General features: G+C 41.6%; 1 protein-coding gene across 2 annotated transcripts in view; it reads left to right on the forward strand.

Annotated features, from left to right (window-relative positions):
- The window catches only part of AQP11 (aquaporin 11), a 29,613-nt gene that overhangs the window by 11,120 nt on the left and 6,676 nt on the right, over positions 1-11,817 (forward strand). For both annotated transcript variants that reach the window (XM_030558006.1, XM_030557997.1), the window contains exon 2: positions 10,354-10,470. In XM_030558006.1, the coding sequence (XP_030413866.1) occupies positions 10,354-10,470 (117 nt within the window). The remainder of the gene's footprint in view (positions 1-10,353; positions 10,471-11,817) is intronic.

Raw genomic sequence — 11,817 nt, forward strand, 5'->3', positions numbered from 1 at the left:
TAAGTGTTTAGCACCAAGTAATTCACCAAAATTACTAAAAAAGTATAGTCTAGAGTAACAAAAAATGACAGGACAGATCTTAAAAATTGTCTTAATAAATGCCAGTTCAGGGATGTTACCCCCATTATTTTAGTGACAAGGGGTCCTTGCTTTGCTTTGGGGGGCACAATGATGTAAGTCAAGCAGAATAATCACTATTATTAATACAACTAATATTTTAAAAAAGGAAAAGAGAAATAAGAAAACAGAATAGAAGTAGTAGTGAACAATAGTTACTTCAGGTACAATCTTTTCTGTATGGTACTCTGTGGAGAGCTTTCAGCAGAGATTACACACTGAGGGCTGGTCCACACTGGGGGGGGAAATCGATCTTAGATACGCAACTTCAGCTACGTGAATAATGTAGCTGAAGTCGAATATCTAAGATCGGATTACTCACCCGTCCACACCGCGCGGGATCGATGTTCGCGGCTCTCCGTGTCGATTCCGGAACTCCGTTGGGGTTGATGGAGTTCCGGAATCGATATAAGCGCGCTAGGGGATCGATATATCGCGATATATCGATCCCCGAGCAATCGATTTTAACCCGCCGATACGGCGGGTAGTCTGGACGTGGCCTAAGAGTGGGTCCTCCTTTGGTAGGGATATATCTCTAGGTAAGAAAACCAAATTGTATTACTCCCAAAATTAGTAGCAAATATATTATAGTATACAGATGAGCAAAGGAATGTTGTTTAAAGATTGGTGAATCCGTTTGATTTATCCTGAGTAAACTGAACAGTTTATAAACTAAGTCCTGTTAAATAGAAGGAAGTATTTAAATTGGTAACTTAAAAGAAACCATTCAAGGAACAGTTTTCAGATAGTCAAATTAATGAATATTAAGAATCTTACATTTAAATTAAATCCCTCTTTTTCTGTTTGCCCAGGTTAGCATATCTCCTTTCCAGGAGTACACAGTCTAAAGCTGATGTGTAGCCCGAGAAGCTGTTAGCATTTTAATACCCTAGGACAATTATTAAATCTTAAAATTATTACATGAACAATTAAAATCTAAACTCTTGGTAGTAATTTTGCAAACTCCATTGCACAAATTATGTGATGTCATCGTGTTGCAGAAGCAGTGATGAATTGGAAGGTTGCTTCTTGATGCTGTGATGTGTGTGCAGGGTAGAGGATCACATTGAGTCACATCCCCATCCCCCCTGATTTCTGCCAGGGTTTATATGCCCTGCCCTGAACCCTGCTGCATACCACCAGCAGCTTTAAATTGTGCCCCTATCCACACACACTATCAACAGTTACTGTCTCTGGTGGGAGGATTTGTTGTTTTGTTGCTGTTTGTTTGCTTGCTTGTAGAGGTATTGTAACTCTTCAACTTTATGGTTATATTGTCTTTGTTTTAGTGGCAGGAAACTCTCAAGCCATCTTTAAGTTAAGAGATTTAACTCTTTTTCTTTATTCAGTCCATTTTCTGAACCATCCCTTCACTTCTAGCAGGATTTAATAGGAGCTGAAATTCAATTTTAGATGAGTGCCAGCACTCTTTATTTTCTTACTCGAGTCTTTCAGCTCTGGTGGTGGGAGAGACAGGCTCACTGTAGGATCCCGGTTAGTGTGGCCCCACTAGTACTCTTTTTCTGCCTCCCCTTCTGATTACAGTAGGGATGTATTTCCTGTCACTAGAGGCATAGATCTATGGGATCTAAGGAAGAACATGTGCCTTTATATCCACCCCTGTGGCTCCCTGTCTCTTATGCCTATAGTGTCCTATGTTGGCCCTAATGGGCCCCTTGAGGTATGCAGCTGGTGAGGAAACCTACCTCTACAGCCTTTTTCCCTCTCCTATGAAACTTCATAGAGCTTCCCAAGAGGGAGAACTGGCATGGCATGATCAGATGAACAAGAAAGTGAGGAGGAAGAACACCTGCAATCGGAGAAGTACCCTCCTCTTCTTCACCAGACAAGGCAATAGTGCTCTTTCTGTTCAAACTGATGATTTCAATATGTTTTAGGAACTTCTGTGTCACATGGCAGATATGTCAGAAATCCCTGTGGAGGTAGTGCAGAAGAAATTGCATAAGCAATGAAAAATGCCTTTTTTTCCCCCCTTTTTTTTTTTTAAGTCAAGGCATTTTAAAAAAGTATTGATTTCAATGAACGTCCCTGGGAAATAGATATATTTCAAAATAAGAAATGTTCATTTTGGAATTTTGAAATTTCATTAGGAATTTATTTTCATTTTTATATATTTTTACATTATTTCATAACATGTCAATAATAGCAAAGCATAATATTCCTTTTTGAGCCCATCAGCACTGCATTATCTTGGAGCTTCTCTTATTTAAATTTCATGTTGTGATACCAGTCGGTTAATCAGAATGGGATATCAGAAGGAGGTAACAATCACCTGGGACAAAAAGCAGGAATTACTGCAGTCAGTGTAACATTCATACAAAGTAAGGGTTCATTGTTCATGCTGATTTTATTCATCCAAGGAAAATTAGAAGCAAGCTTTAAAAGACTTAACCCTGGATAAAATCTGCAAAAACAACCCTCTCACACATGATCAAACACAGGCAGTTTAGCAGCATGAAAATTCTGGTTTGCAGATATCACTCTTCAGCAAAATGGCCACCACCAGAATACACATCAAAAGTTAAAAACAAAAAAGCCAAATTATCCCCAGTATAACTCCACTGATGCAAGTCATGTTACACTAATGATGAATTTAGCCTCCATAATGTATGTCATTTGTTTTTATGGGCCTAATCCTGAGAAATGCTGAGCATCTTCATTTTCATTTGAAGTCAATAGGAGGTGACAGTGCCTGGCATCTCTCAAGATCATCCCTATGTTTAGCCTAAGTGTTTAAAAAAAAAAGTGAAAAAAGTAATGCATGAGGCAAATTCGATATTTCCCTCCCCCTGTCCATTATTGCCTAGCAATTACTTACTATAAGATAATGTACCTGGAAAGATACTGGAGCAAATTATTAAACAATTTGTAAGCACCTGGAAGATAATGAAGTTATAAAGAATAGTCAGCATGGTTTTGTCAAGAACAAAACGTGCCAAAGCAACTTAATTTCCTTCGATAGGATTACTGACCCAGTGCATAGGGGGGAAGCAGTAGATGTGATATACCTTGATTTTAGTAAGACTTTTTGAAACCTGGCAGTCTCATAAGCAAACTAGGTAAATGTGATCTAGATGAATTTACTATAAGGTGGGTGCACAACTGATGGAAAGATCATACTCAAAGATCTTGGCATGTTTAGTCTTGAGAAAAGATGACTGAGGGGTGACCTGATAAGTCTTCCAATATATTAAAGGCTGTTATAAATGGGATGGTGATCAATTGTTCTCCATATCCACTGAAAGTAAGACAAGAAGTAATGGGCTTAATTTGCAGCAAGGGAGATTTAGGTTAGATATTAGGAAAAGTTTTCTAACTATAATGGTAGTTAAACTCTGGAATAGGTTTCCAAGGGACGTTGTGGAGCCTCCATCATTGGAAGCTTTTAAAAACAAATGGGGCAAACACCTGTCAGGGATGGTCTAGGTTTACTTGATCCTGCCACAGTGCAGGGGGCTGGACTTGATGACTTCTCAAGGTCCCTTCCAGCCCTATGATTCTATGAATGTTAAAAATTCCATTAAAAAGTTGTTAGCATTAAAATTGTGATCCCTGTTTTTGTGTTCTATTATCATTTGGTGTGGGGTGTATCATGTGCAGTCTGGTCATTGTGTTTCAGATTTCATGGAAGCTTAAAGTGATGGCTTATTACACTGAATTCCCATGGTACAGAGGTCAGAATCTCTCTACAGTCTGTAACCTTTGGAATTTTCTCTTTGGGCATTTGGCCAAGGTTTTTAGGGTAGTCTACAGGGAAAGATGCAAAGTACATTTATATGCTTCAGCTTCTGGTTTATTGTTTGGGGGTTGGACAGTAACAGCAGTAGTGTTTGTTTTTTTAATTTACCTCACTGTAGGTTATGTATGCAGTTATGTTTATTAACTTTTGTAAAGTAACACCTACTTGCTAAGGCAAAAGTTTTCATAATAAATCATTAAGTAAATGGAACAAAAAATAGAATAAAATTAGTCTTGTAATAAATTTCCTCCATTGAACAGCAATTAGAAATGGAGGTTACTTGTAACTGAAGTTCTTCTGTATGCACTCTGCATATTCACACTCCTGGGATGTGCTGACGCGGTGCAGCTACAGTGATGGAACCTTCCAGTAGCAGTGCCTGTTAGAAGCACTTTAGTCCTCTTCTTTCTCCTCCTGACCAAGAGTGTGCACTGGAGAATAAACTTAAAGCAGAATACATGATGTAGTAGTGATATAATTAGGACCCCACAGAAGCAGGGAAGGCAGGCAGGGAGTGGGAATATGCAGAGTGTGTATATCAAACAACTCCAGTTACAAATAACCAAGCTACTTTTCTTTTTAGAGTGCCCTTTGCATATTTCCACCCTTGGGAAAGTTTGGAAAGCAGTACAGTAACTCCTTGCTTAACATTTGTAGTTATGTTCCTGAAAAACATTACTTTAAGCGAAACAATGTTAAGTGAATCCAATTTCCCCAAAATAATTAATGTAAATGGGGGGGTTAGGTTCCAGGGAACACACTATAAGTTTTAAACAATTTAATACTGTACACAGCAATGATGATTGTGAAGCTTGGTAGAGGTGGTGAAGTCAGAGGCTGGAAGAGGCTGGGATATTTCCCAGGGAATGCCTTACTGCTAAATGATGAGTCCTCAGCTGAGTGCTATATCAAGAGTTAACACATTTTTGTTAATGTAGCTTCACTCTGCAAGGCAGCAGGAATGGAGAGAGGAGACAGCACGGTAGAGAGAGACACACACCGTGTGTGTCTGTGTGTGAGAGAGAATGAGAGTAAGAGAGAGACGTACACATATACTGAATGTGTGTGCGAGAGAGACATGCATTGCCCCTTTAAGTATGTTGACCCCACTCTTAAGTACACTGCTTTTTTAAGTAGATCAGCAAGTTGAGATAGCAGCTGCTGCCAGCAAGCTCCCTCCGTCCTGAGCCCTGTCATGTCTCCCCCCACCCCGCTCTGTGGAGATGGGGTAAAGGAGCGGGGAGAAGGGGAATACCCTGACATTAACACCTCTCTTCTCCCACCTGTGCCTGCACAGCAAGCAGGAGGCTCCAGGGAGCAGCTCCAAGGCAGAGGGCAGGAGCAGCACACGGCAGTGGGGGGAGGGACAGCTGAACTGCCTGGCAATTGATAGCCTGCTGGGCGGCTGCCGCACAGGGAACTTAGGGGCACTGCTGGTCCACCTCATTCCAAGCCCCCACCAGCTAGCTCCAATGGGCTGCTCTTTCTGCAAGCAGTGGATAAAGCAGGCGGCTGCCAAACAACTTTCTAAGGGAGCATTGTGCAACTTTAAACAAGCATGTTCTCTAATTGATCAGCAACGTAACAATGTTAATCGGAACGACGTTAAGTGAGGAGTTACTGTACCTCAGTAAAGGAGGGACAAGTCCTAATTGAACAATGATTGAAATACTGACCTGCCAAAATGAACATTGGACCTGGATTCTAAATCTAGTGCATAAGTGACTTGTAAAAACATGGATTGTTCTCCATGTAGAGGTCTTGCAAATTTCAACAATGGAAATGTACTTGAAAAATGTTGTAGACAATGTGGCAAACCCAGGACAAATAGCAAGGGAGGCGTAGTAATTAGTCCCAGCGGGGTTAAAAGGCCTCTCCCTATCCATTGAGGGGAGATAGCCATGGAGAAATAAAGTTCAGCTGGAACAGGGGTTACCAGGGAACTAATTAGGTTCAGCTGGCCCCAATTGCTGGAGACCTTTTTTAAACCCTCCCTGGCAGGGAAGCAGGTGGGGAATGAGAGAAGCTGCCAGTGAGTAGGTGCAGCAAGACTCTGAACTCTTCCAGCAAGGAAGACTGCACTCTGTCCCCAGAAGGGGAGAGAAACAGAGCAAGGGACTGACTGAGAAAAGGATCAGCCAGACCCTGTGTGACCGGGAAGGACTTTGCTTTGCCCAAGCCTGTGTCTCCAAGGCAAAAAGGGACTGAGCCAGCTGAGGAGAAGCAGGTACTTTGCCACAACAGCCATTCCTCTAGTACTATGAGCTCTAACAGGACCTGGAGAGGAAAGCAAAGCTTTCCTAAAACATTCCTCAATACAGAGTCTGACCCATCTAGATAATGATTGAGTTGAAATGGCCTACCCTTGAAGAACTGGTATAAACAACCTGAGAGAAGATCTGAAGTCTTTAGTTCTATCCAGGTAATATGAGAGTGTTCTTTTTTCATCTCAAGGAATGTAATCTAGCATCTTCCTTATCTATATTAGGTTTTGGAAAAAATAAGGGTAAGCTAATACATTGATTCTTCTTTGAGTAGTGTCCTTATAAATGCTTGTGATGGACTTCCCCGGGATGCAGCCTGGAACTAGGGTACCGCTGAGTCCTCTGGCATACCAGTCTGGGCCCCCTCTCATACTATGAGGCTGTGACAAGCTGCAGTCCTCTAGGTCTTGCACTTATATAGCCATACAGAAGTAGGGACACACCCAGCTTCAGTTACAAGAATGCTGCTCCTAGCCACTCATGAACTAACAATAGAGAGGCTCTGGCCAGTTTTCCCCAGCCTAGGACCCCAGAGCTGCACTATCTTTCCCTGGTCAGAAGCCTGTCAAAGCACCAGCCCCTGTTCCTGAGCAAATTTCCCTTTCACTTCAAACACCCCACTCTTATAGGTAAAAAATATAAAACAGTTAATAATGACAGAAAGAGAGTTTTTAAGTTACTATAAGTAATACCATTCAGATCAAAGTAGATTACCTAACATGCAAAACAAAACCACAGTCTGTTCTGTAAACTAGATAGGATTTGAATCGAGCAGTGTCTCACTCTGATGGTACAAACAGTTAACCAGTCTTCCCTCTTTCCTGCCTGGGACCACCTTCCCCTGTTCAGTCTGAGTTGTGGGGGGAGTGAGGCCAAGTGATGATATCACTTCCCCATTTTATAGCTTCTTTCATGTGGAGGGAACTTCATTGTTCCAAGCAAAGTCCCCACTCCCCAGCAAAATTTGTGGGAAAAGCACAGGCACAAGATGGAGTCCAGTATCACATGATCTAGTCACATGCCTTTGCATACTTCAGTGAGTCATAACAGGGGCTGAAATAGTTGTGGGTGAGGACAAGGTCACAAACCTTTTCATGTTCTTTGTATGTATAAATATCTTCTTGCTGTATGTTCCAGTCTATGCATCTGATAAAGTGGGTTGTAGCCCATGAAAGCTTATGCTCAGATAAATTTGTTAGTATCTTAGGGATGTGGGTTGAAGAAACCGGCTCTGGACCCCTCTCACAAATCATCTAAGAGAGAGGAAGAAGTCCCCTTAGTGAGCTTAAAAATAGCTGTAAGCGATTACCATCTTGCTCAGTATCTTCAGCACTCAGACCATCTCAGTCTGGCACCCATGCCTCACGAAAACTGATGGCAACTGGTATAGCTGAGAGGCCCACGGACCTGATGGGCACAGGCACCAGGTCATGGGTACCAAAGGACAAGAGTAAGCATTCTAAAAAGACGCTCCTTATATGCAAGTCCATTTCTGAGCTGCCAGCGACAGCTCATCTGGCACCAGAACAACCAGTGTGGACAAGGTCTCCTTCCCCCCTGGCATCACTATTGATGCCAAGATGATCAGTACTGGCAGAATCTCACCATTCCAGTGACCTCCACACGCTGGATGCACCCGAGTCCCCACCCCTTGATACTGAGACCTCTGCACTGAGCCTCTACCAAGCATGGGAAATATCCCTGCTACCATGCCATGTCCCTCTGCTCTCTAGAGAGGGTTCAGACAGTGAGCCCAATACCCACAGATGACCCCATTGCCAGCATCTTGGTACAGCCACTCATGGCATCACCACCAGGCTGTATGCCACCCCAATGGCCATACTAGGACTCTCTCAAGCTTTGCCTGAGAATCCTCTAGATATGCCCTCTGAGCTGCAGCATCCAGGGCTTTGGAACCACCTCAAGACATACAGGAACAGGAAGCCAATACTGAGGAGGAAGTGACACCCAGGACCATATCCTCCTCTTCTCCAGACAAAACCATCATGCCTCCCCCAACATCTTTGGGCAGATGACTTTAATCTCATCCAGGAACTGCCAAAGAGGGTGGCAGACACCCTCCTGATACCACTGGAGGAAGTTAAGGACACTCACCACCAGCTTTTTGACATCCAGTCTTCCTGTTCTAACATTGGAATGATCGTTGATAAGGTGACCATCTTGAATTTTTGAGCCTTGACAAACTTGATAAGTCCTAGAGATTGTTTGAACCAGGTAATCCATTCATTTTACTTCTCTACCCATACCACAACACCCTTCCCCTTTCCTCTTCAGGGATCCTTCTCATGAGAATTTGCTATGATGAGAGAGTATCGGAGGGGTAGCCGTGTTAGTCTGGATCTGTAAAAGCAGCCAAGAATCCTGTGGCACCTTATAGACTAACAGACGTTTTGGAGCATGAGCTTTCGTGGGTGAATACCCACTTCTTCAGATGCATCTGAAGAAGTGGGTATTCACCCACGAAAGCTCATGCTCCAAAACGTCTGTTAGTCTATAAGGTGCCACAGGATTCTTTGCTGCTTTATGATGAGAGAGATTGCCTCCTCCTGTTAGGAGCTATAGAACCAGCTCTTCAGCATCTACGAGACAAGGGTTCTACTCTCATCATTTCCTAATACCCAAAGGAAGAGAGGTTGGAGACCCATACTAGACCTCAGAGCTCTCAACAAGTTTGTCAAGGCTCAAAAATTCAAGATGTTCACCTTATTGATGATCATTCCAGCACTGGAACAGGGAGACTGGATTTTGGCCTTTGACCTCCAGGATGTCTATTTTCACATCTCAATCATACCTGCTTATAGACCATGTCTTGGATTCACTCTGGGACACGACCACTAACAATACAGAGTGCTCCTGCTCGGGCTATCATTGGACCTGAGAGTATTTTCCAAGGTTCTCTCAGTGGTAGCCACTCATATACGCTCTCAAGGGACAATGATCTGCTAGACAGGAAGGAAGGAAAGACTGCCAGAAACTGCACATTTTTTGAAGCTGTGCTTCTTCACTTTGACCTCTGTCATGATCAGTAAGTTAACTATGTTGTTTCAATGTTTAATTTTTTTACTAAGTATAATTATACTAACTACTACAACACTGCAACTAACATTTTATTTATTCTTAGACAATTGCACTAATTACAGAGACAAACAGCTCTAAGGTGGCCTAATGTTGTGGCAGTTGGAAGGAACTGAGGTGACAATGGCGCCCATGATCTTCCTGTAGCCACACCTCCCTAACTGCTGGCATAGGATCTGGGGTTGGGAGGGGAGGGGCAAGGCACTTCTAACAGGCCACAGCTACCCACAGTACAACGTGCCAGAAGTCAATGCTAGCCTCGGTACTGTGGACGCAGTCCGCCGACTTAATACACTTACAGCATTTTGTGTGGGGACACACACAATCGACTGTATAAAAACAATTTCTAAAAAAAATGACTTCTATAAATTCATCCTTACTTTGTAGTGCAGACCTAGCCTGAGAATGCAAATCTATTCCAAGAACATTTTATAGTTCATTTATTTTGGCAGGTAAATTAAATAATTGTATGAAAAAATTGTGTGGTTTGTAAAAACAACCATGAAATATCCAAATGTTAAGAAATTGAGAATTTTCAGCCAGTGTGGATGGTAGTATTGTCACTAGTGACAGAAAATGAAGGGGAAGAGGAAAGGTAAGGAGTTCAGTTTGGACCATGTTAAGCTTAAGTCAATGGTGAAACATATAGGAGGAGAGAGGCTGAGATGCAACTACTACAGAAGGTTTCACTGTTCTAGTTGCACCAAGTCAGCACATCCCAAGAGACTGACTGTGCAGGGGGCACTCACAGAAGAACTGATACGATATAGTATCAATCAAGGACAGTCACAGAGACAGGGCTTATCACTATCTACATTGGAAACTCAGATATTGTTAGAAGGGGGCTGAGTTATAGCCTGTGTTAGAACATGGTTTTTTTTTTAAACTTGTTTTAAAAAACAGTTCTGCCCAGTTCACCTGACCAGACAAACCAAATCAGAATTAAACTGTATTTAAAATCAGTTCTGCTAGTGCTGTTTATTACCAGTGTAACAAAATACACATTTAATGTAGTATCATGGATTAACATTTGTGTCCCCATACCAAATATTTCCGCTCAAAGAAATACAAGTCAAGAGAGATGGTTTAGTTTAATTTTGTTTAAACTTATTGCAGGAGGAAACCTCACTGGAGCAATATTTAACCCAGCATTGGCCTTTTCATTACATGCAAGTTGTTTCCATGAAAAATTCTGGGATTATTCACTAGTGTATTGGATGGCACCTTCCTTAGGTAAGTGCCTTTATGCTTTTTTGCACTTGAAAAAACATTGTAACAACACGTGATTCAGGGAAAGAAATCACTGTCCTTTATTTTCACAATCTACTAGTTTTTCATTTCAAATTGAATCCAATAAGCTAAATTAATGCAACGTTAAGGTTTAGAACTTGATTCAAGTCAGAACATTCAAAGTTATGGTTCCCAGAGGAATCATAATTTGTCCTTCTTGCATATATAGAGTGAGTTTTTAATCCCATGCCATATAGCAGTAGTACATATGACTTAGGTGGATGAGATTGTATCTTGCACTGAACCAACTTCTGTTGGTGAAAGAGACAAGCGTGAGCTGTGTGTCAGCTTGAAAGCTTGTCTCTTGCACCAACAGAAGTTGGTCAAAATAAAATATCTTGCACATCTTCTGACATATGATTTAATAAGGTTTGCTGTAGGGAACATAACTTTGAATTGTCTGACAGATTTATATCTCAGCCTTACTGTCATATTAACTTAGCTGTTGGAATTATTATTTTAGGGGGTTCTTTTCTTTTTTAGAAAAAGTGAGGTATCATTTTCTTTGACTATGTTATCATTAATGTACACATTTAAAGTCTGTATGCTTGCAGGGTGCTTTGAATGGAACAATGGCAAAATTTCAAATTGGTGTGCAATACAGGTGTATCCATTTTAACTGGTCAGTTTTAAACTGACATACCTTATCTACTTTGCTCTGCCAGAATGATATTCCAATCTGATATAGCTGCCTTCCATTTGGCCCTGGTGCCTCAGTTTTAAAATTCTAGTGGTTTGAGATGTGCAACATATTGTAGGACTGTACAGGTTCTAGCAAAATATCAGCCACATGTGCTGGGTTCTGGCAGATCCTAAAAGGGAGGGTGAGCTGTGAAAGTGAAAAATAGCCTGAGAGAATTTGAAAATGGACAGAAATTGGTCAGCTTGTATCCATCCAATTAGATTCTGTACTGCTTAATTACAACACACACAAAAACTAAGAGGGCTGGATTTTTCTTAAGTATTGGGCTAACTGCTCAAAATAACAAGAATAGGAAAACACCCAGTGTGGTGGTAATGTGAAAATGTACCTTTTCCCTCCTTATTAAAGCCCAGACTTGGCAGCTTCCACTCCATGAAATCTAAATGTGCTCTACTTTAGTGATGTCACAGCTGTCATGAAACCCCACTGGAGGCTAGAACTAGCCTGTAGTGGTATGATGTCATTAAGTACAAACTAAGAATATTAAAAAAAGCAACTTAGCAAAATCGCACAAGACAGTACCTCATTTTTAAAAAGCCCTGTTAATGTACTCTACTTCTACATATCAGTCCTTGCCTCCACCACAG

Source organism: Gopherus evgoodei, chromosome 1 (assembly GCF_007399415.2).
Source record: "Gopherus evgoodei ecotype Sinaloan lineage chromosome 1, rGopEvg1_v1.p, whole genome shotgun sequence".
Taxonomy (NCBI): domain Eukaryota; kingdom Metazoa; phylum Chordata; order Testudines; family Testudinidae; genus Gopherus; species Gopherus evgoodei.